The 22153-nt window shown below is 50.4% G+C and overlaps 7 protein-coding genes across 7 annotated transcripts; 5 read left to right on the top strand and 2 right to left on the bottom strand.

Annotated features, from left to right (window-relative positions):
* Window positions 1-70: 70 nt before the first annotated feature.
* Window positions 71-2197, top strand: PFICI_14028 (uncharacterized protein; the record flags this gene model as incomplete). Its single annotated transcript, XM_007842609.1, has 1 exon — window positions 71-2197. One exon carries the CDS (start codon window positions 71-73, stop codon window positions 2195-2197), a length of 2127 nt encoding a protein of 708 aa, XP_007840800.1.
* Window positions 2198-3036: 839 nt separating this feature from the next.
* Window positions 3037-3387, top strand: PFICI_14027 (uncharacterized protein; the record flags this gene model as incomplete). Its single annotated transcript, XM_007842608.1, has 1 exon — window positions 3037-3387. The coding sequence occupies one exon, from the start codon at window positions 3037-3039 to the stop codon at window positions 3385-3387; it is 351 nt and encodes a 116-aa protein (XP_007840799.1).
* A 300-nt stretch (window positions 3388-3687) lies between these two features.
* On the bottom strand, window positions 3688-5003 carry PFICI_14026 (uncharacterized protein; the record flags this gene model as incomplete). The annotated part of the gene is made up of 4 exons (XM_007842607.1): window positions 3688-4027; window positions 4087-4627; window positions 4690-4746; window positions 4808-5003. The coding sequence occupies 4 exons, from the start codon at window positions 5001-5003 to the stop codon at window positions 3688-3690; spliced, it is 1134 nt and encodes a 377-aa protein (XP_007840798.1).
* A 2534-nt stretch (window positions 5004-7537) lies between these two features.
* Window positions 7538-9704, bottom strand: PFICI_14025 (uncharacterized protein; the record flags this gene model as incomplete). The annotated part of the gene is made up of 2 exons (XM_007842606.1): window positions 7538-8835; window positions 8897-9704. 2 exons carry the CDS (start codon window positions 9702-9704, stop codon window positions 7538-7540), a joined length of 2106 nt encoding a protein of 701 aa, XP_007840797.1.
* A 1131-nt stretch (window positions 9705-10835) lies between these two features.
* On the top strand, window positions 10836-13491 carry PFICI_14024 (uncharacterized protein; the record flags this gene model as incomplete). Its single annotated transcript, XM_007842605.1, has 5 exons — window positions 10836-11025; window positions 11083-11990; window positions 12053-12087; window positions 12135-12844; window positions 12896-13491. The coding sequence occupies 5 exons, from the start codon at window positions 10836-10838 to the stop codon at window positions 13489-13491; spliced, it is 2439 nt and encodes an 812-aa protein (XP_007840796.1).
* A 638-nt stretch (window positions 13492-14129) lies between these two features.
* Window positions 14130-16518, top strand: PFICI_14023 (uncharacterized protein; the record flags this gene model as incomplete). The annotated part of the gene is made up of 5 exons (XM_007842604.1): window positions 14130-14166; window positions 14224-15295; window positions 15348-15349; window positions 15412-15446; window positions 15502-16518. 5 exons carry the CDS (start codon window positions 14130-14132, stop codon window positions 16516-16518), a joined length of 2163 nt encoding a protein of 720 aa, XP_007840795.1.
* Window positions 16519-19322: 2804 nt separating this feature from the next.
* On the top strand, window positions 19323-21287 carry PFICI_14022 (uncharacterized protein; the record flags this gene model as incomplete). Its single annotated transcript, XM_007842603.1, has 5 exons — window positions 19323-19482; window positions 19563-19676; window positions 19728-19815; window positions 20063-20733; window positions 20800-21287. The coding sequence occupies 5 exons, from the start codon at window positions 19323-19325 to the stop codon at window positions 21285-21287; spliced, it is 1521 nt and encodes a 506-aa protein (XP_007840794.1).
* Between the last annotated feature and the right edge of the window lie 866 nt (window positions 21288-22153).

Below are 22153 nucleotides of genomic sequence, written 5' to 3'. Positions count from 1 at the left end.
ACTGCTCATAGCTGAGCATTCTGGTTGACAGGCCTTGCAAGTACATTCGCCAGTCTGCCATGTTCTTGAGATGTCGGAATCCGATGATAGCGACTATTCCCCGCTTACGTCAGAATCCGACGATAGCGACGACTACCGCCCGCCTCAAGTTCCCGGCATTGAGTTGCCTCTCGAATACACGCTCCCAGCGGACAAGCGCTTCTCCCATGGCCTTCACGACTTCCAGCAACGTCCACGACTAGTGCAACGCGAAATTTCTATTCTGCGAGTCATTAACGAGATCACGGACAAGCAAGACTGGTACCAGGGAGTGTTTGATGACGAGGTCGTCTTATCATGGAAGGCAGACGCGACACAAGACCCCCTGATCAACGACACAGCATGGGATTGGTGCGTGGCCGAGTTACAAGATAAAGCGCACATATACGAGGAGAAGCAGCATGTCCTAGTGCTTGATGTTGCATCTCGCGTTTGCAAATCTGATGCCGTCGTTCCTGGCTCTATCAGATCTCTGATGAAGGCCGCAACAGATCCTCTGCGCCTCGAAGCGGGCAAAACAAAGATGCCAGAAGACCAAACATGGTACAACAGCCAGGTCATCGATCTTGTGAACCCTTCATTTCTTGATCTTTCCTTCGGGAACACACATGTCTTTTGGTGGGGCGGAAAAACGGAGCTTGATAATTTGTTCGGCTCAAGTTGGATAGATTGTGTAGAAGACCAACAAGACTATTACGACAGACAAGACCCTTGCTTGGGCTATCTCTGGAATTGTTGGTCTCAATGGCTGCCTTCCGAGGTACAATTTGATGACGGGACAGCTACAGGCGTTCGAATCACCTCATACATCAACAATCTACATCCGCGAAACAAAACTCTTTACAAAATGATAGAACAAGTCATCTCTCTGGCTATCGAACACTGGAATGATGTTCTTGTGTTTGGTCAGAACGGTCGAACGCCGCCTCGTGTCAAGATGTCTTACTCATTCGACCCCCCTTACCCGGACTGGGCCGAAAACTACGCAAAGAGCCAAGACCGGGATTGGAAACGGCATGATCCTCAGCGCTATGAGCAAGTTCGAAAGAAGGTAAGAGAGTACATGAACCTTCCAGATGGATACAACTACAAAAACGAAGGAGGCGACGTCGAACATGATCCCCTGTTGAATCCAGAGCTGGATCCTCGGCAGAGTAACCCAGGCATTGAACCCACCACTGATCCTGGCCTCCAAGACAAGATTGAGCAGGGATATTTCGACTACATTGATGATCATGGCATCAACGAAACGGTCATGAACAAGTGGAAGCGCATCAGAAGTCTAGTCCACCCTGATGCAGGAGACACATACAACTACAACGATTGGAAGCGAGGTCGTCTATCCAATCACATCGACAACTGTACTCATCATGAACAAGCCACGCATGACTACTATACAGTGGATCTTCGCAAAGACTTCCGAGAACAGGGCCTGCAAGTCGTTGTCAAACTCTCTGATATCGAAGTATCTCCAGAAAAGCCAGAGTGCAAGGGCGAGGACTGGCATTTGGCAAGCAACCTCAACGAGCACGTCATCGGCACAGCAATTTATTGCTACGATTGTGAGAACATCATTGAGCCTTGTATCTCATTTTCTACTGAAACAAGGCCGCAAGAGGGCGAGGTCGGAAACAAAGAGCTCGAAATGTGGGAACTCGAGCAAATTACGAAACTCTTTGGGATTGAAAAAGACCTCCTGTGGAATGTGGGCGTACAGGAGTTGGGATCGGTGGCCATACCTGAAGGTCGGCTTCTAAGCTTTCCAAATACCCTGTGGCACCGGAGAGAGCCAATGAGACTCAATGACAAGACTAGACCTGGTCACTGGAGATGTTTAGTCCTCTACCTCGTCGATCCCTACTACCGCATTTGCTCGACTCGAAACGCGCCACCACAACAGCAACAATGGTGGGCAGCCGAAGCCTACCACAAGATCGACTTCTCCAAGTTCCCCCCAGAGATCTTACAAATAATTATGGATGAGGTCGGAGAGGGGTGGCCAATATCCAGCACTCGTGATGGCTCCCGGTTCGCAAGCCGCTCCGAATACGATAATTCGAGATACTACAAGATCCTCAAACGTGGGATTGATCCAAGCACATTCCCAGAGTCCACTTATAACGCTCGCTGGAATTGCCACGAGTATAATGAAGTGTAAAATCAGATTTGGGCAAACGAATCAGAGCTCCTACGACCGCTGCCGCTCTCATCACGTTAGTCCATGGGTTGAAAGACGTGGAATAAGCCTCAAGCTCGGAATTGACAGGGCTTCTACTGATCAATACCTGCAGGAGGAACTATAAGCAGCTGGAAGATAATTTTCATGGCTGGGAAGTTCTTGGAATCAAGTATGTCTAGATACTTTACATCAAGTGGCTCGTCTCTAAACTCAGTTTTGCGCTTGGCCCGCGTTACGCAGTTGTTCACTACCTTGAAGTGTGACCATAGTTTCCTGTCCTTGCTGCCCTCCCATGATCCATGACAAAATTGATGGCATTCAATATTTGGCGCATATAGAAAAGTTCTCATGTCGCATTATAATACAGCATGGACCACATTTCCTCATACAAATCAAAGAATAACCGCCGAAATGGGTGATGTTATTTCATTTTGTTGTTACTGGTTCGTTGAGAGTGACTTGTACTGTGCGAAGTTCTGTGGTGCACTGGCGTCTCAAACTGTCTGCTGATGACATCATTTCCCGCCCAAGCAAGGAAATTGTGCACCTAGCGATTCCACGCTCTCAACCCAGAGGCCGCCAAGCACTGGAACTCTCCTGAGCGCAAATTGAATCTTTTAATGAGTTGTTATTGCCATTCGTCTACTTTCAGTATCTCATAGACCATTTTCAAAGTCATTCTGGTCCTTGTGAAAGTCCAGACCAAGCAACCGCACTTCTTCTGACCTACATAACACCCTATGTCGCATCTCTTCCTGGGCTGACCTGGCTATACAACGAAAAAAAAAAAAAAGTCACAGGACAACTACTTAGTCAAAATGTTCAAACGATTAGTCATTCTATTCTTCAACCTCTTGTTCCCACCTCTGGCGGTGTTTCTCCTCACGGGGTTCGATGCCGACTTTGCCATGAACTGCGTCCTCTTCATCCTTGCCGTCATCCCGTCGCACATTCACGGCATGTACATCAGCTTTGTCTACTTTAGCCGCAAGAACAAGGTGCGCAAGGGCCGCTGGCCGGGCAAGCGACGTGCTTTTATCTACAGCGAAAAGGTCCAGCGCGGTGGCGCTACCCAGGCGCAGCTGGACGAGATCACGGCCATGGAAAAGCAACGCGCTCAGCCCAAGAGTGCACGGAAGGTTCAGCGCGAGTGGCACAGGAGCGGTTGAGGACGCGACGGCGTACCGATTGGAGATATCTTGGCCAAGGAACAGCACTTGTATCGAGCGCAGCATTACACAGCTCATCACTCAATCAAGGGAATAACGCTTCATTCAAATGGCATATTCATGTGGCGTCTCACCTCAGTCACGTTTCTACCCCTGACATGTTGACATGAATGGCATTAGTTTGAATCATCGTTCGTCATCGACAGTCTTCCGGCATGCACACAATCTGTTCATTGCGAAACCAAGGACTCCAAGTTTGACAGAAGAAATTCATTATTTTTATTATTCTTTTGGTTTCCCTTAGACCGATTTGTTTGACCAGGCGTCGTTTCCTGGGTCCGCCTGGGCGTGGGTCACTAGTTGAGTGTCGTCGCTGTGCATCTCAAAGGCCGTGATGCCAATCTCCTTGCCGCTGCCACTGCCGCTACCGCTGTGGCCCCGCTCTTCTCTCTCGAGGTGAAAGTCGCGCTGCACGTAGATGCGGTTCGTCAAGTTGGCCGTGTTGTTGTCTCCGCCCTTGGAGCGGTGGTAGGCGTTGCGCGAGTAGGCCTCGGAGTAGTATCGCTGGTTCCGTCGGATGATGAGGGCGTTGCATGCCGGTAGACAGGCACAGATCAGTCCTATTCCAACCTCAGCGTTTCTATTGTCTTGTTAGCATTTACCGTGTCTCCTGATGTTGCACGTCCTGCTGAGACTCACCCTGATAGCACGACCTTGACAAAGACCATGGTCGTGTTTCCGGAACTACCCTCGGCAATGATAAGTCCGAGTCGCAGGATACTGAATGCAGTGGCCAATCCTCCGGCACAGAGCACGCCCAGCACACGCAGCTTCTTCCTTGTGGGCATGTTGAGCGACCAGGTCAGGGGCGTCGGGAGGAGTAGAATAGCCAGATCGCTAATGACACTGATGATGGAGTCGGCGGTAATGACGGCCGACTGGTCCATACACTTGGTTATGTCGCCCTTCCAGTAGGCCGAGATGGGATAGCAGGGCCGGATCTTGATGACAAAGGCCGTCACGTAGTAGGCCACCAGCAGACCCATGAAGATGCGGATGCCCAGAATTGTCTTCTTGTGCACGGAGCCAAAGACGCGGGCAATGAGCAAGAGCAGCGACAGCTTGCAAAAGAGAGCCATGGGTGCGTAGTGGATCGTTGCGGCGTATGCGACCTTCATGAAGGGCTCAATCTGATCCTTGTGGACTTCCCAAATGTTTTGACCTCCTTCGTGGACACTCACTGTCGTTTGAGGTTAGCTTGAGCGTCCTTGTACAACCTGTGATGATGCTGGAGCCACTTACATAGTATACCACAGACACAATAACCGATCATTATTACATATGAAATGAATGTTGTATCTGCATAACGCCCGTGTCAGCCAGTTGCCACAGAAGAGAGGTATTCAAAACGTAAACTCACAGTCTTCCCAGCCAAAATTACCACGCAAAACAGTCATCTTTGAATATATCCTTAATCCCATGAAAAAGGAGACAAAGGCAATCGTCAACCCCTGTGTAACATAGTTGACCGTCCTCAGCAAATCTTGAGGATGGTCGACGTTTGCGATTACTCCTGCTGGAGGTGCCGCCGCACCTGGATAGCTAGTGCTGTTCATACTGAAAAACCACAATAAACCAAAGAAAAACGAGAGACAAAAGTTAGTTTGAAAGAGACTCAAAAGGGGTCTAGCAGAACCACCATGGAAACGATAGAGAAGCCGGCCAGTCTCTAGTACTTAAGAGAAGGAGTACTGGAGTCCGGGGACTTTTTTCTTCTCTCTTGAGCGGATCATCACTCGGGCAAAGCAGCCAAGCAGTGCTAAGTTTCTTATATCCGCTCTCTTGGCGTCGAGTCTGATAGGTGTAAATGGCAAGATAGGTACTATTCTGCTGATCGCTCAACAACCTCCACATTAGACTATGCAAACAACTACTACTCCGTACTAGGTCTGACACCAGGTCCGTATATCACCAAGGATTGACGGGTGTTGTTGACCTGGGATCCCCCAAGGTTCAAAATTTGAAATGAGGACAGACCCAAAAGGACCCAATGTTCAGTGAGATAGTGTGTGGTCGTGAGAGGTACTAGTGATGCACACCAGGAACCAGCGTCAAGGATAGGCAATGATGGGCCAGCGAGCAACGTGGGAATCCCCACCTGCCATTCTCTCAGGAACCGGGGGTGGCTTTTCAGGCGACAGGCAGGCAGGCGGGTCAATCAAACCCAAAAGCGTCCAAAAAATGTCAAAGTTTACATGTCTTGGCACTATTCAAATGGTGGGCTGCGGCTGTCAAAATCATGTACGGCTCCTGAATGATGCATATATTCAATCAAGTTTGCACACACAGTAGCTGGCCCTGATTGGTAGGCAAGGCAGGCAGGGTCCGGCATGCTCGGCTTGATGATAATCAATATCGTTATCATGGATCTAGCAGGGAGCAGCCAGGCAGCCCTAAGTGGCAGTGATGGTTCTAGCTCTGCGATCACGAACTGTCTGGGGATGTCTCCTCCTTGGGGATCGACAATGAGTGATTTTACCACTTATCTGATGACGGATCGACTGATTGCACTCTCTCCATTCCCAGCCAGCTGGTACGTACAAAAGCTTGCTGCTAATCGCTGATTGTACGATCGGTGGTCATGTGGTGCTTCATGAGATCTTTCAATTACTCACGCTGGAGATGTGCAGAGGAGTTGGGACCACCATGCACCCCAAGTCAACCACAGCTTGCTGCTGCTATCGCGTATTCGGACGGAAGTTGCCATTTTCCCATCTTGGGTCTTGCCAGACAGCCAGGGGTAGTGCAACTAGATCCTTTGTCCCAATATGGGAGGAATCGACCCTGATGGCCAATCATGGCCATGGAAGCCGTATCCCAACGTGGAGTGCATTGTGGACATGGGCACGCCATTACAATGCATGGCATGGCTCCTTGCCACGTACATTAACTATGTGGTCGTAGCTGGGTAGGGAAATAGGAATAAGCCGACAAGCACTGACAAGAAGAGAAACCCCTGGCAAGTGGTCGACCCTTTTTGGCACACCTTGTCGCTCATCTCCAGCACTTTTCCGACCAATCCCGAACGAGTAGGTGTGTCGCGGTATGGGCCAGGTCGCGATACCATCATCTCAAATGATCAGCCGTCAGGTGAAGCGACAAGATCCTTGGCTTTTTCTTTCATGCTTTGGGGGAAATTCTCCTTCGAGGGTTACACAGCCAAGCAAAACAAACTCCAAAGAACCAAAAACGTGGTCTGCAAGGGGCCTAACTGCCGTTGGGCGCTGCTAATGCTAGTCCCCTGGTCCAATACCCACAAATGTTTATCAAGTTAAGCCCTGCCGCAAGGCTCTTCCCTCTGTTTCTTCGGCCGGCGCGCGGGCACCAGTGACACAAAGTACGACTACGAACACGTTATACTGGACGGCAAGGCCGTAGAGAAGGGACCGGAGCAATTATTCAAGCAGTTCTGCCAACGTTGACCCTCTTGGTCGGATCTCGTCGACGAAATCCGTACTTTTTTGGTCCTGGCGCCAGCCTAGTCAAGCCAAGCAGGCGGTGCCAGAAGACCCTGGATGGAGTCTGCCGCCCCCAAATGTCAATTCATCTGTTGGAACCTGGTTAAGGTTTCGGCAGTCAGGAATGCAGAGACGATTGAGGTTAATATATATTTCCAAAGCGAACTTTATCTCCAGGTCGGGATCTCGCTGCAGACTGATAAGAGATCTATGGAATACGAACAAATTGTTCTAGAAAGAAAAGACTCCACCTGGCAGGCAGGAAGAAATTATCCAACCACTTTAGTGGCCCGTGGTCCCCGGAAGACGCCGTCGACACACCAATCTCAACGGCGACCGAGTCCAAAGCCAGACGACGTAACCGTGCACTAAACATTTAGACAATTTTTTTTCTTCAATAGATTTGGCTTAGCATCAGTGGCATCTCATCTCGGCCTGTCCAGAACTCTCCGCTTCCGACCACACTACTATCGTGAACGTTGAGCGAATGCCGGCCGGCGTCAACCCAATATTGTCCTACTACTACTACCGTTTTACCGCGCTTCTCCCCCTTAGGCACTGGTCCAGCGATGCGGCAGTTGAAAAACCGTCACGACGATCTAGGTCTAAGTCGAAAACAGACCAAAAGAATTTTAAACGCAGGCTAGACAGTCAGGGTCCAACTGGTTTCCCCAGACCCTCTCTGAAGTACCATACGCCACCATGCCCGCGGCGACCGTTGTCTCGTTCGTCTGCTGCTTCATCTGCCAAGGCTCCAATTCCAGGACCACGACCTCATTGGCCTCTTCCGGCCTGACGACAGCGCCGGGTAGGTACAGCGACTGTTGGGGGCCGACCAACCAATATCTCCCCAGATGAAAACCGTTGACCCACAAGTTGCCCTTGACCCCGTTGGGCAGTGTAATAAATGTGTCGAGCGTCATGGTCGAGTCGTTGGCAATGGCTGGGCCCACAAAAGTACCGCGGTAAAAGAATGGCGAGTCTGTTGTCGTTGTCGTTGCTGCTGCGGCGGTTTGGGCAGCTCCCGCTCGTTTGGCAGCTCCTTCCCCTGGTCCTAGGGCAGTGGCGGCGGCGGCGGAGGAGGAGGAGGCGGGGGCGGACGTGGCACCGCCGCAATTTTCCAGAGGTGGGAGAGTGTCGAGCTGCAAAGCATACATGTCCCATCCCTCAAGGACCTCTTCCCCGAGCGAAACGTCGCCCTTGATGCCTTTGGACTGGTCCTGCAAATGGTTCGCATACGGGTTACCGCGCGAGTAGTAGTCGACGCGCCCAAGGTTCTCGACGAGCAGCTGCAGTGTGTCGCCCGGCTCCAGGGATACGCTGACGTTGAGGGGGTGCTGGTACTGGCTGTCGATCACGCCAAGGATGGCCTCGTTCTTGTACACCAAGATTCGGTCCCGAGGGCGGTCGCCCGCTTGGAGCTGTCCCTCGACGCTCGCGTTGGCCGTGTGCTTATACTCGTAGAGGGTAAAACCGTACGATTGCCCAAGTGCTTCCATTGTCAGCGGAGAGGCTGCCGTGGTCTTTTCGCCACGGACAGCAAAGAGGCTGCTGGACTGGCAGAGTGTGAACTGCGGAATCGACGACAGGGGAAGATTCTCTGGCGGCTCCGGGACGCTGCCGTTGGCCGTAAACGGTAGGATTGCCTCGCGCATCTTAAAGTACAGCGCCCTCGTCCGGCCCGTCTCATCTATCGGCGAGCCATAATCGTAGGAGGACGTAAAGACTGTGGTCCTATTTTGCCACATGGCCCCATTCTGAAAACCAAAGTTTGTCCCGCCATGAACCATGTAGAAGCTGATCGATGCCGAGTAGTTTCCTAGATGGTAAGCAATGTCGCTGACAATGCTAGCATCATAGTCATCATGGCCCTCTGTCGTATTGTGTGAGTTGTAAGATCCCCACTGGTCCGGCGCCCAAGTGTAATATTCTGATAAAGTACTGGTTCAGCGGATCAAGCCTTGGAGGATATTTACAGGTAGAGAACTCACCGCCATCCAATAATGGTCCCAGCTCTGTCGGATCAGTGATGTACAAGTCTCGTGCTGGCAGGGCCCAAGATCCTCCGTCGATCTCGGCGAGGACGGTCGGAACTTGACCTCCCTCGAGCGTCCAGTCCACGCCGCCGTCATTGGTGTACAGAGGCACCTCGAAGCTCTCGCGCAAAATGTCACGAAGCGCGGCCGTGTAGTTGTGGTTCTCACCAAAGGACCCGTACTCATTCTCGACCTGAACCATGAGAATCGGCCCGCCGCGCGACACTTGCAAATCAGCAAAGCCGGATGTGGTCGCGAGGTTTACAATATACTTCTTGGTCTCCTCCAAGAACGGAGTATTGTTGGTGCGCACCACCATGCCCGAAATCTCATTCAACCATGCCGGGAACCCACCCCATTCGTGCTCTCCGCATATGTACGGACCTGGCCGCAGTACCACCCAGAGTCCCTCTTCCTGCGCGATCCTAAAGTACTCTGCAATATCATTTTGCGGATCATCCGAGGTCCAGTTGCCTGATTGCGGCTCCAAATTGTTCCAAAAAATGTATGAAAAAATCGTATTCAGGCCCATGGCCCTGGCTTTGGATAACCTGTCTCGCCAATACTGGTAAGGAATGCGTTGGGGATCCATTTGACCCCCAATTATGGTAAATGGCTCCCCATGTAGCAGAAATGTGTCATTATTGTATGAAAAGGCCGCTGGTGTCTTTGATACTGTTGTTATAGTCTCGGAAACAACTTGCTGTGCCCATCCGGCAGCAATACCGGCCATCAAGGCCAACGAGGCCTGAAAGTTCACCATGCTGGGGTCTGAGCAATACACTGGCCAAATCGCACAATGGTCATTGAGAAGGTAGCTTTGGAGTGAGCGCGATGAGTATATCAACAACTTCTTTGCATGATGCCAATCTCGCAGCTTGCCGTGTGGCCAGCTATGTCAAGCGAACGGTGTTGAATGTAACAATGCCATTCATGATACATGGCCACCGCCAAGTCAAGGGTCAACAAATCCACTAATGGGAGCAAAGGGCTCAAGAGCAGTTTAGATTGCCAAAATCGCAAAAGGTCCCTCCCAAGCCTCCCAGCTGGTACAGCGTCACATTGCAGGCGACACTGAATGATACTCAGGTTACCTGCATTGTGGCATCGCTTAGTTAGTTGTAAACTCTCAAGGGCCACGGCTTCCGAGCGCTGCGGGGAAGAACAGCGACCCGCTATCATACCTAGACTCTCTCCAACTTGCATCGAACGACGAGAGGGGTTGGACGTTGCATTGGACTGTGTGGAAGTGCACAATTCATTTCTTGCACTGCTGTTCCTGATAAGTATGCATTGATCCGCAAGCTAGAGGTATCAAATAGGCTAGCTGAGAAACGGGTATAGACAAGCAGCAGAAAACAAAGTCAAAGCCCGCCCGCATGGCCGGCCAGTCACTGTAACGCTCCAAATGAGGCGGGGTAGACAAAGTGTTCAGGGAGGACCTCAACACCTATCCAGCAGGGGGGCATGTGCCGAAATAACGTTGCAGCATGCCGGAGTAGGTAGCTAGCGAGCTCACAAAGTTGATGTCATTCTTTCAAGCGTTACTCGGGTATTGATGAATGATGAGCACTAGAATAGTGGTATGTTCTTCCTTTGTTTGCGTCGCACTGTTACTCACTCATGCTTCAAATCCCCACTATTCGCGACAACTCGCGGCCACTGTAAACCAATCATGAAGATGCCTCGACTATAGATATAACTCGCTGGCTCCAATGGCAGCACATTGCAGTCAAGTCGCAATTGAGACTTTCTTGAATCCATGGACGTGTAATGGTTTCACCTCACGTATATCACTCGTATGCTGCCTGTGGAGAATACACCTAGAGTCAATCGAACTTTCGAAAGAGATCTCTTGATATCGTGATTGTTCTTGGCGACTGGCTTGAACAAGATGGGGCGCTCCAGATGGGTCCCTTGCCTTACTGCCATACTCTCGACGGCCTTGGCACAGGTCTATAATCCTTTGTATACTTCGGCACAGTTGTCGGCGGTCAGCTCTCTACCCATAGATATCAGCGGCTTGATAGACAATAAAGCTTTTGGGACATTACCAGGAGATGCCGACTTTGACGGCAAACAAAGTGCCTATCCCCCTCCCCCACATTATGCCAAGTAATGGTGTAGCTGACAAGTTGTAGGCTCTTACCCAGCACAGTATCAGCCGGGCGCGAACCTGACCTATGGCGGAGTTCAATACGAGTTCCAGGGAAACGGGACGTATGACAACTTTGTAGCCCAAGGACAAAATCTCTCCTTCCCGCCCGGAAAGTATTCCAGCATAAACTTGCTCGCTGCAGCAGAAAGTAGCCCAACCGAAGGGCAAATTACGATTAGCTATAAGGGCGAGCCCGAAGTTTTGGCGGGTGTCTCAGTGCCTCCGTGGTGGCAATGGGCTTTCCCACCGGGCGGCGACATTGTGCTGCCCTTTTACTTTACAAACGAGTCTACCAACTACAACAAGTCACACATCTATCAGCGCACACTCTGGTTGGATTCTAGCAAGGAATTAGTTGGGCTTCAAGTGCCAGAGTCGGACGTAGGCAACAGACTGCACATCTTTGCTGCGACATTGACGCCAACAACGACCAGCGCAAATGACACCGGAACAAAGTTGGAGGTGGTGTACGCGCGCTCCACCAAAAAGTACGCCGAAGCCTCCACCACACAAATCTACGAAGTGGCCGTTAGCAACGTCGACGACCGGGCTTGGGTGACGGCAAACGATAGTGTACAGGTCACGATCGAGTCGGACGGGGTCACCACAACCAAGGCTGGAATCATCAAACGTCTTCGGCCGGGAGACAGGGTCGTTGTCCAGGTCGAGGTAGAGAACAAACAAGGTGTCGAGCCGGGCACCGTCGGTGTCGCAACAGCGCGCTTGACTTCTGGGGCGGTTGATGTGAAGCATGATTTCGAGGCCACCTTTGGCATCGCGCCGTACGAGCCAACCTACGAGTCAATCTTTTCGCACGAAAGTCCCGATTGGTACAACAATGCCAAGTTTGGAATATTTATTCACTGGGGATTGTACTCCATCCCGGCCTGGGTAAGCTGATACGGGCTCCATATAAGCATCATTGGAATGACGCTGCTGACATGATGCTGTAGGGCAATACTGGCTCGAATGAGACCTATGCAGAATGGTGAGCGCTGTTTCAGTATTGATACGGAGTCATGCTAAAATGAATAGGTACTGGTGGAACTTGAACGGAGGACCAGACACGTCGGACCGGACCTATGAATACCACCTTGAAACGTACGGGCCTAACTTTGTATATGACGACTTCATTTCCAACTTTAGCGCAGCGGGCTTTGATGCAAAAGAATGGGTTGACCTCTTTGCGGATGCCGGTGCAACATACTTTGTCCACGTGTCAAAGCATCACGATGGCTATGCATTATTTGATCTGCCCGCCAACGTGAGCCAGCGTACTTCCGTGGCCCTCTTTCCTCATCGCGACTTTATTCAAGAGACCTTTGCCGCAGCCGAGACATATCAGCCGCAACTTCACCGGGCAGTGTATTACAGCCTGCCCGAGTTCTTCCACCCCGATTACGTGCCCTACGGGTTTGGGCGATGGCCGGGCGGAAACGCAACCAATCCATTCACCAATGAAACACTGCCTTACACGGGATACGTACCCGTGGATGACTACGTGAGAGACCTGGTTCTGCCAGAAATGCAAACGCTCGCTTCTCTTGGGACTGAGATCATGTGGTGCGACATTGGCGGTCCCAATCTCACGACCGAGTTCGCTGCCGAGTGGTATAACGAAGCCATTACACAAAACCGGCATGTGGTCATGAACAATCGCTGTGGAGTTCCCGGCGACTTTGACACCCCTGAGTATGCCACTATATCTGCGACGCAGCAGAGAAAGTGGGAAAGCAGTGCTGGCAGTAAGCATTTCTGAATGGATCATGAGATCAATGCTGACTGACCCCTCGTAGTGGACCCATTCAGCTATGGATACAATCGTGCCACGCCGCCAGAGGGATACATGAACGCGAGCACCATTATTACCAATCTCGTAGACATTGTCAGCAAGAACGGCAACTATCTACTCGACATTGGCCCGGTTGGCAACGGCAGCATCCTCGATATTGAAGCGCAGCACCTCCGCCAAGCTGGTTCCTGGATCAAGGACCATGGAGAAGCCATCTTCAACACTACGAGCTATTTCATTACGCCACAAGAGGGCGACGATGTGCGATTCACTACAACTACGGATGCGTTCTATATCCTGGTCATGAATCAGTTGAATAGCACATTGACTTTGACGAGTGCCATTCCCTGGATTGAGGGAGATGTGGTGACTGTGCTCGGCGGTGACTTGAGCGGAACAGCAGTTCCCATTCAAGAGGTTACTGTGCAAGGCCAGCCGGCACTGCAACTAGATATTAGCAAGGATATCCAAGATGCGGACCAGTGGACGTGGGTCTTCAAGATATCCTATACTCCAAATGTTGTTGACGCAGCGCAAGCTCACGTAGTCGACCGGGCGACTGCAGAAGCCATTATCGGCCCCTTGGTAGGTGCTGTGTAATGCTGAGGGTATACAAAGGATTCAATGTAGTACAGAGTATAGACATGCAAACGTTGCAGACATTATCAGCGCCATCATTTCAATTGTCACGTTTCCATCGCTCGTGGGTATCGCGTCGTGCTTGATTGAGACTATTAGTGACAGGCACGATTTGTATGTGCCAAAGTGCTGGCAATACCATTGTTGACTCTGTCCCCGAAATCTCCGAAGCATATCACGGATCAGTCTTGATACCAAGATAAGTGAGGTCGCACGGAAAACGGGGTCGGCGATGATAACTATAACCCAAAAGTGCCAAGTTTATCCCCCGCCCGCGAGCCGTAGCCGAAGACGCCCCCTAAACCCACGTCATTGGACAGCGGCATTGCAGCGATCGGCAGGGATCGCCCGCTGAGTAACGTTACCCAAAAATGCATGCGCATTTCGTAGACGAGGTGGAGAATTTCAATTCCATGATCATGAAATCAAAGACGGGCAGCATGGTACGGAATATATCTATTTGAATTGCGTCATGGCAAGTTTGACCATCTCCAATACTCGCAGGACGTGGTATGGTATCTCAATTGAGAATCACGAGCCAAGTATATTCGAAGGATTGCACTGCATGAGTAGGTTTTCAACTATTCAAAGCTTTCAAGATGAAGAGTGCACAAGCACTGATTGGCGGAGTCATTGGTATTATCCCAGTCACCCTCGTATACCTAATGAATCTCTGCTGATGGAAACGACTAGGAGCGACTGAGGCTGCGACATTTCTCCCCGGCATTCCTACTGTGCCATTTCAGAGCGTCGCGAATGGCACATTTAGTTTTGGAGATGTAAAGACCATTGTCGTTGATGCGCAGTATGCATCGTCTATAGATGAGGCGGGCCAAACCTTGATACCGCCAACGCTCTTTGAGTTTGCCTCGGTATTTGCAGAGGACCTGGGAACGGTCATCAATGCGTCCATCGAAGCAGTCAACGGAAGTAGCTGCTCAGACGGCAGTGTCTACATTACCATTGCCGACCCGGCCAGCTATCTGGATGCGGCTGGTCGTGAGTCTTCAGAGGGCTACAGTCTCGACGTCAATTCATCATGTTTGACCATCACGGGTGCTTCACCGCTCGGTGCCTGGTGGGCGACTCGTACCGTGCTCCAACAATTAGTACTCTCAGAGGCTGATACCCCAAGTATCCCAATTGGCTCGAGCTTGGATGTCCCCGGATGGCCGACAAGGGGCGTGATGCTCGATGCCGGCCGCCACTACTACCCCCCAGACTTTGTGACTGATCTCTGCAGCTACATGTCCTTCTTCAAGCAGAACATATTGCATCTCCACCTCAGCGATAATCTGTATAATAATCCCAACTACACGCTCCAGCAGTCCCTGGACCTGTATGCCCGATTTCGGCTCTGGAGCGACGACTCGGCAGTGGCAGGATTGAACCTGCACGCGAATGAGTCTTACACCGAGGCCGATTTCGACACAATTCAGTCGAAATGTGCAGCCCGGGGCGTTACCATAATCCCCGAGATCGAGGCTCCCGGCCACGCGCTTGTAATTACCCAGTGGAAGCCCGAGCTCGGCTTGGAAGGCGACATTGACCTCCTCAACATTTCGCACCCCGAAACAGTGCCGACCATGAAGGCAATCTGGTCTACCTTCTTGCCTTGGTTCAAGAGCAAGGTTGTCTCAATTGGTGCAGACGAGTATACCGGCCCAGAGTCGGATTACAATGACTTTGTCAATACCATGGCATCCTTTATCGAGTCTACCAGTGGAAAGTCGACTAGAATTTGGGGAACGTTTCCACCCATCTGGTAAGTGTTGATATGACAACCAAGCACGCAATGACCGGTCGCTAACTTGGAGTAGTGAGTTGGTTACCTAAAGTTCGAGGTAGCCGATGGGAATTCGATGTACTGACCTTGAGCAGATAACGCAACATGGACAAATGTCTATGAGAACGTGGTACGTTGCACTGTTGTATCATCTACTTGCACATCACTGATATAATATTATCTAGTCTGTCCAACACTGGGAGTATTTTGAAGACAATCCATACTATGACTACATCCAGAACAACTATTCTGTAGTAAACTCCAACGATGACTTTTACATTGTCAACAAGTGGGCGCCGCCCGGAGGCTACTTGAATTCCATCAACCTGACCAAGACGTTTCACGGCTCACCCGATCAGAGCTATTGGCGGCCAAACGTTTTTGACCAGCACAATGATACCAACAACCCCGTCGCATCCAACCCATATGTCTTGGGCGCCATTGCGCCGATTTGGAATGACTATGGAGCGAACGCTTCAGTGTACTCGGAAGCCTACTATGCCTGGCGAGAAGGTATCCCGGCCATGGCCGACAAGCAGTGGGGTGGCAACCTGAGCGAGGAGGCTTTTCCGGGAGTGTTTACGCTGCTGCACCCAACTATTCCCGGCCAGAACCTAGAACGCACGATCCCGTCAATATCCGAGGTCATTGTAAACTACACGCTCGCGCAATCGACCAACTCGACGTCGAACCTCATTGAAGACATTTCAGGAAACTCGTACACTGCCGAGAGCGATTGCGATTGGACCGAGGATAGCACGGGCGGCCCTGCGCTCGCAATCTCGGACGGATGTAGCGTCGTTACTCCACTAGACTCCAAAGGCCGCAATTATACCCTGTCGCTCTCATTGCTCGTCGACTCGCTGACGGACGCGACCAATGCCACGCTCCTCTACGGCCGCGACTCGGCGCTCATGCTCACGCCCAACATTACACTGTTTGCGGCTGGCAACTACTTTCGCCTCAACGCCACGGTGCCCGAGGGCGAGTGGTTTGATCTCAAGCTGGTCGAACGCGGCAACCGCACCTACGCAGCGGTTGACGACGGAGAAGAGATGGAATTTCTTGCCGTCATGGGCATCAATGGTATTTACCACCACTGGGCAGAGATTGCAATCGAGGCGCCGCTCAAGACCTTGGGAGGACTGACAAGTGGATGGACTGGCCTCTTCCGGGGCTTAAGTTTGACTTCTGCAGCTTAGGTGAAGATAAGTGTACCTAGTGTAACTTCAAAAATTCCAATTTAGAGAGGTTTGGATAATGAATCATGCCCTCTTTCTTTGAAGTGCGTCACATATCTCATGCTGCCTGCCGCAGACCGATGACTAGAATCTGCCTCTCACATCGTGACTGTGCAGTTCTGCTGGCTCTTAAAGACTCTTGCATCGCAACCAATAAGCAAACCAGCACCGTCAAACACAAATCAACAGTGGCATCATCTGGTTTGTGTGCCAAAGCAAACCATGGAGTGACTGGATAGTAGACAAATTGTTCATGTTTGCGACAGCGTACTCATACATGTGACTAAATTCGTCAACATAAAAGAATGAATTTCCCCCGTGTTCACTGAATTCTGATCAAGCCAAGCAGACATACTGACACCTACCTACTTCCCCGATTCTTGCTGTGAGTTTTCTCTTCCGCTGTTGAACATCCAGCAAGGAATAGCGCGGCATTTGATCAACCTGCACATCATGTTGGATTCAATGTGATCTGGTATTAGATCTGAAGAGCCAGAGAATCTGGTCTGGTGATGTTGTTGCTGAGACGCATTATGGCTCGGCCACAAAAGAGTGGTTCTAGGACCCGGACGAGGGTGATCAGTACCTGGACGAACTGCAAGATGTTGCGGTCGATCTGAGGGAGGAACGCCAAGGGATACGGCGAGCACCCCGAATGAATCCCGCTGTTTATATTGGCACTGATGATGCCGTCAAAGAGGAGGCACCGAGACGCCGTCTCACCGATGCTGGCAGAGTCCCGGCATTCCTGGCCGTCCCCGTTGTGTGCCACCCGGTCGCCAGACGAATGCGAAGAGTATTCAACAATCGCCGGATTGAGGGACTTGGCAGGACATTGGAACTACGAGCATGAGGCAAGTTCGCCGTTTTCTCTCGTCATGTCGCTCGTCGAATCCACGGTCATGCCACTGAAGACATAGTGGTGTTGATGATCCTAGCCATGGCCTTGCACATGTGCCAGATGGGATCGCCACCCACAGATGTTGTGGCACTCCTGGTTTTACATATCCACGACCGCCCCGAAGGCGTCATGATACTATAGCTGATGCTGAATTATGGGTTAACCGTCCTGAGTCCAGTCCGGACCGCGAACGAAAAATTGAAGAACTATGATGTTGGGAGATTGCGCCCTCTTGGACTAGATTGAGGACATGGCGACAATGCGCCGCTGCAATCAGGACGCGGGAGATGAAGATCTCTTTGCCAATCTCTTCTACGACCACCTCTATCGATTCCCAACGTCTGCCCATCCTCCAGAACCACGTAAACGCTGGTCGGGGGATTTCCGGAAGGTGCATGGGGACTGCGGACCGGAGACCACAGGATTCAATTAGTTAGCCGAACTTAACTGTCACAATACACCTTACTTTATACCATAATTTGTGTGTTCCCTGAACGTCTCATCTAACATACTGACAGGAAAAATTCAAATATTTATGAATCATTCTTCTGTTTGCTTTCATTAGTCAATGAAAACAAAGGTGTACCCTTCTGATTACCAGATCAACACCAAAAGCACCCCGTTCTGTACATTCGTAAACTGAAAGACCATACTTGATTACTGGCACGATGCGGCGCTACAAGTAGCAGGGCGGATGACAATTCCCTTTACTAGTATAAACGCAGATTACCATTCCTATATTACCAACTCTTTCCAGCGTGCTGCAATCGAATCATGATTGCATCTTTGATCATCACCAAGAACGATCCGAACCTGTCGAGTCTTCAGCAGCATCTGGAAGGGAAGACACACAACTTCAATACTTGTAATTCTGTTACATCTGTTACAGAAACCTCAAGGTCCCTAACACTGGAGATAATATGGTCAAGATCGCAGTCCCCTCTGATCTCGGACTCTGTCTGAAGAACATTCTGGTACGCGCAGACGACACTATCGCACGCGAGACCACCCCCAAGGAGCGCGTCCAGGCTGACGTTGACTATTTATTCTACGACTGGAACGATTGTGGTTTCCTTAGTGTCGCTCCGAGGGAAGAAGAGAGATTCGCAAAGATCATGAGGTTGCCGAGAATACTCCGCTTGCTTTTATCTTTTATCACGTGATATTTCCAAGCATTACATCTCCATAATCTTCAAGAATTATTACGATTGCAAACTAGTTCGTGTTCAGGTCAAGGATCGAGAGTAGATTCGAAGATCCTGCTGATGTCTGCAACACATTACGACAAGTGTGTCTTGCCCAAGGAACAGCTTCAAGGCTCATAAATCATTGATTCGCAGGTGATGCGTTCTCTTTGATATCAATACATTTGATAATTTCCACGGAATCCTTACATGTTTCCCGTTACGGCTTGTGAATGTAGCGTTCGAACGCCACAAGTATCTTGTTTCTTGCAAAATACCTCTACATGACCAGGAATGGCTGTCAGACCCCGTCGTTCAGGCGATGATTTTATATCAGGACTCGCAGCTATCATAAGATAAACGTAAAGTGCACTCCCTTCGTTTGTATCAAACACCCAACGTAAACAAAGACACAGAATCGTCCCGCTGCCAGGTCAACCTCCCCCACCACGAAGCTCGACGTTTGCCAGTAGCGTCGCGTTGTGGTAGCTCACCTTGGGTGGGGGACTGCCCTTACTTTTTTATTATAAATGTAAGCCCTGGAATCCCTTATTTTTCCTCCTTTCCTCCTTTCTTTCATCCCTTCTTCTATCATCCACAGCAGTGACTGATCTCAATCACTTCAATCATACATCAACTCAATCTTCCTCTTGACGAGCTGTCAAGACCTCATTGTCACGATGCCTCTAGACCTTGGAGATATCGGACCAGCAGACATTCGCGCTACCCGCGCTCCGCCTGGAACCTATTCATTCACCACCCAAGAGCTTAGCTACCCGCCCAGCAACAGATCGTCATCCGAAGCTCCCTCAGAGGAGCCCGTAGCACCTGCTCCCGAGAGTAAGTTTAGTCGATAACTGATTATCAATTATTTTTGTTCAGTTTATAATCGTTCAACTTCTTGCTAATCTGTCAAATAGTGCCCAGTACACCCCAAGCCCTTCCCCGCGCGGCCGCCTTGCCTGGCACTCCCCAGGGCTCAGGCACTCCTCAACTCGCCGCCCCCTTTGGCGGCATAAATCTCAACTCTCCCAGTAAATCTGCAATACGCTTTTGAATCGAACTTAAACTAATTTCAAATCTAGGTGAGAATCCTGCCACTACCGCTCGCCGCCGCCGCTTCGGCGCCCTTTTGGGCGAATCCCCCAAAAAGAAGCACACATTTTTTGAGGAGTGAACCAAGACTGCTCTAAGATCGGCCTGAGGATTTCTGACACAATAAAAAACTAGTTTTGAACTAGTCTTAAACCCTATTCTTCCGGATCATCAAATATGATATGTAAAACTGATCTGAAAGTGATGTGAATGTATATTGGATATGATGTATACCATTACCCCCTCAAGGCTCGCGAATACAGTAGGATCCCATCTTGACGCGTCATCGCTCTCGTTTGCCCCGGTACTGATCTTCTTGACCTAGACTTGCGCAAAGGGAAGCCTTACCTTGTGGAATCGACATTCCTGGACAAGCCCAGAACCCCGGCGTCAAAGCCGCCATTCCATCCCACCTAGTGAGGGACATGAAGGATCGCATAGTTCGATACAACCAGATTCGACAAGACATTTCTTCCACGGCACGAGCTCGTCTCGCGATGCGAGAAGTCATGTCTGGTCCTGTTGGCGAAGGCGTTCTTTTCGATTTGACGAGCGATGACGAAGAGTACATTCGTCGCATACTGGAAACTCAGCAGAGCAACATGAGTCTAATCCTCCGAAAGAACTCTCGTGCCTTTCCAAAGGCCTTTCGAGATTGGGATCCCAAGAAAACCGAGGCGGGTACTTCCTCCAACGGGCTCAGAGTCATCCTCAAGGATAAGCAGAACCGTGCCTTGTTCAAAGTAACCATCGGTGACTTTGAGGAAACGCATGCCCGGAAGATTATGTTCGGCGAAACAACAGCTGGTCATGTGCCTCCACCTAGCCCAATGAAGCGGAAGACGGCCGACGTCCAACACAAGGATCGTGCTGACATGGCCACATCTGAGGATTCGTTCAAGAGACCGAAGATCGTTGGCAAATTCTCAATTGAAGTCAAGCGAGCTCCCTCAGCGGAGCAAGCCATTACTGAAAGCTTGGATACCAAGATTTACGGTACGACTGTTCCTAATCCACGTGCTATTGCACTAATTTGTACCTGAACTGATATGAAACCCACAGATAATCACAAAATCCGAGGTGTTCCTGGTGGATTTGAGGTTGCCGTCAACTATGGTAATTTTGGCGGTCACCCTATGGGCTTGCCCGGCATGAAACTTGCTGTGCCCTCTGATCTCGCAAAATTTCTGAACGACAAAGCTCAGGGAGCAGCCAACAACACCAGACTTGGCGGTTCGCCGTACGATCGGGCTATGAAGGCTGTGCGAGAGTTCATGTCGGAAGAGTTCAAGGAGTTCAGCGGACCATGCGCACTGATCAACATGACTACGGAAGAAGAGTCCCGTTTCCTTCGCGCTTACGATGGAGAGGATTACGCATCGGTGGCTTCTGCCATACGCGGACGCCCTTCATCCTTCTTGTCTCTGTCGCTTTTCAAGGACTGGGACCCTACGGCCACAGTGATCGAGCGCCATCCCGATGGTGAGGTCACAGTCTTGTTTCAAGACTATTTCAACCGCAAGTTGATGGGCGTTTGGATCAGAGGATAAGGTGCATGTGATTAGTTGACACATCTACGTTCTTCACAACTATGAGACAAGAAACAGACACGCTATGACATGAACAGAAGATTGAGTACGGAACAGGGCGCATATAGTGTGGATAGATTTGCATATTGACGACTGTCAAGAGGCAGCAGCATAGACAGATTGGCTAGTACGAACAGAACTTCACACAAAACGCTATTTCATTGCTTTAATATTGATGATCCCATCGTCTTGCATATTTTCAGAGCCTACTATCAAGTCAAGCTTTGTTCTTCAGCCGTTGAGATGCGGCGTTCGCCAGATAGCAGGTTGAGTACACTCCACAGCGTCGAGGTCAATCAGCCCTAACTTGATCGGTTGACACGGAGTGGACATGAATTTGCTAACTGAGTGTTCTACAGGACACGTCTCAAGCAATTCATACAACTTGCAAGATCTCTGACTTGGAAAAGGAGATATTTCAATCGTGCGGATATCAGTTGCATGGCGTTGACGAGGGCTGGGCATGGATAGTGCGGGGATTCCACCGATAACGAGTGAGAGAACGTGCTGGATATTGAGAGTCACAAGATGTTTACCACAGACTGAGATTTTAAGGTCGAGAGCCGGGCCGTTTTCAATCATGAACTCGTAAACATGAAGACACCATGATGTCGTCTTTGCCATCTCAAATATCGGCGTTTGCAGTTTTGTTTGTTTATTTCAGGCAGCCTCCCCCACCATTGCTATGGTCGACGTGTGCCCCCATCGCGTCGCGTCTTTTAGTACAAGTGAAGGCAGCTATGGTGGGGGACTGCCACCTTTTTTTTTTTTTTATTTTTTTTCTTTTTCATAAATCAATGCCCCCAATCTCCCTGAATTTTTCAATT

This window comes from Pestalotiopsis fici (assembly GCF_000516985.1).
Source record: "Pestalotiopsis fici W106-1 unplaced genomic scaffold PFICI_Scf_12, whole genome shotgun sequence".
Taxonomy (NCBI): Eukaryota; Fungi; Ascomycota; class Sordariomycetes; order Amphisphaeriales; family Sporocadaceae; genus Pestalotiopsis; species Pestalotiopsis fici.
Note: the sequence above shows the minus strand (reverse complement) of the source record. Positions and strands in the feature narration are given on the sequence as shown.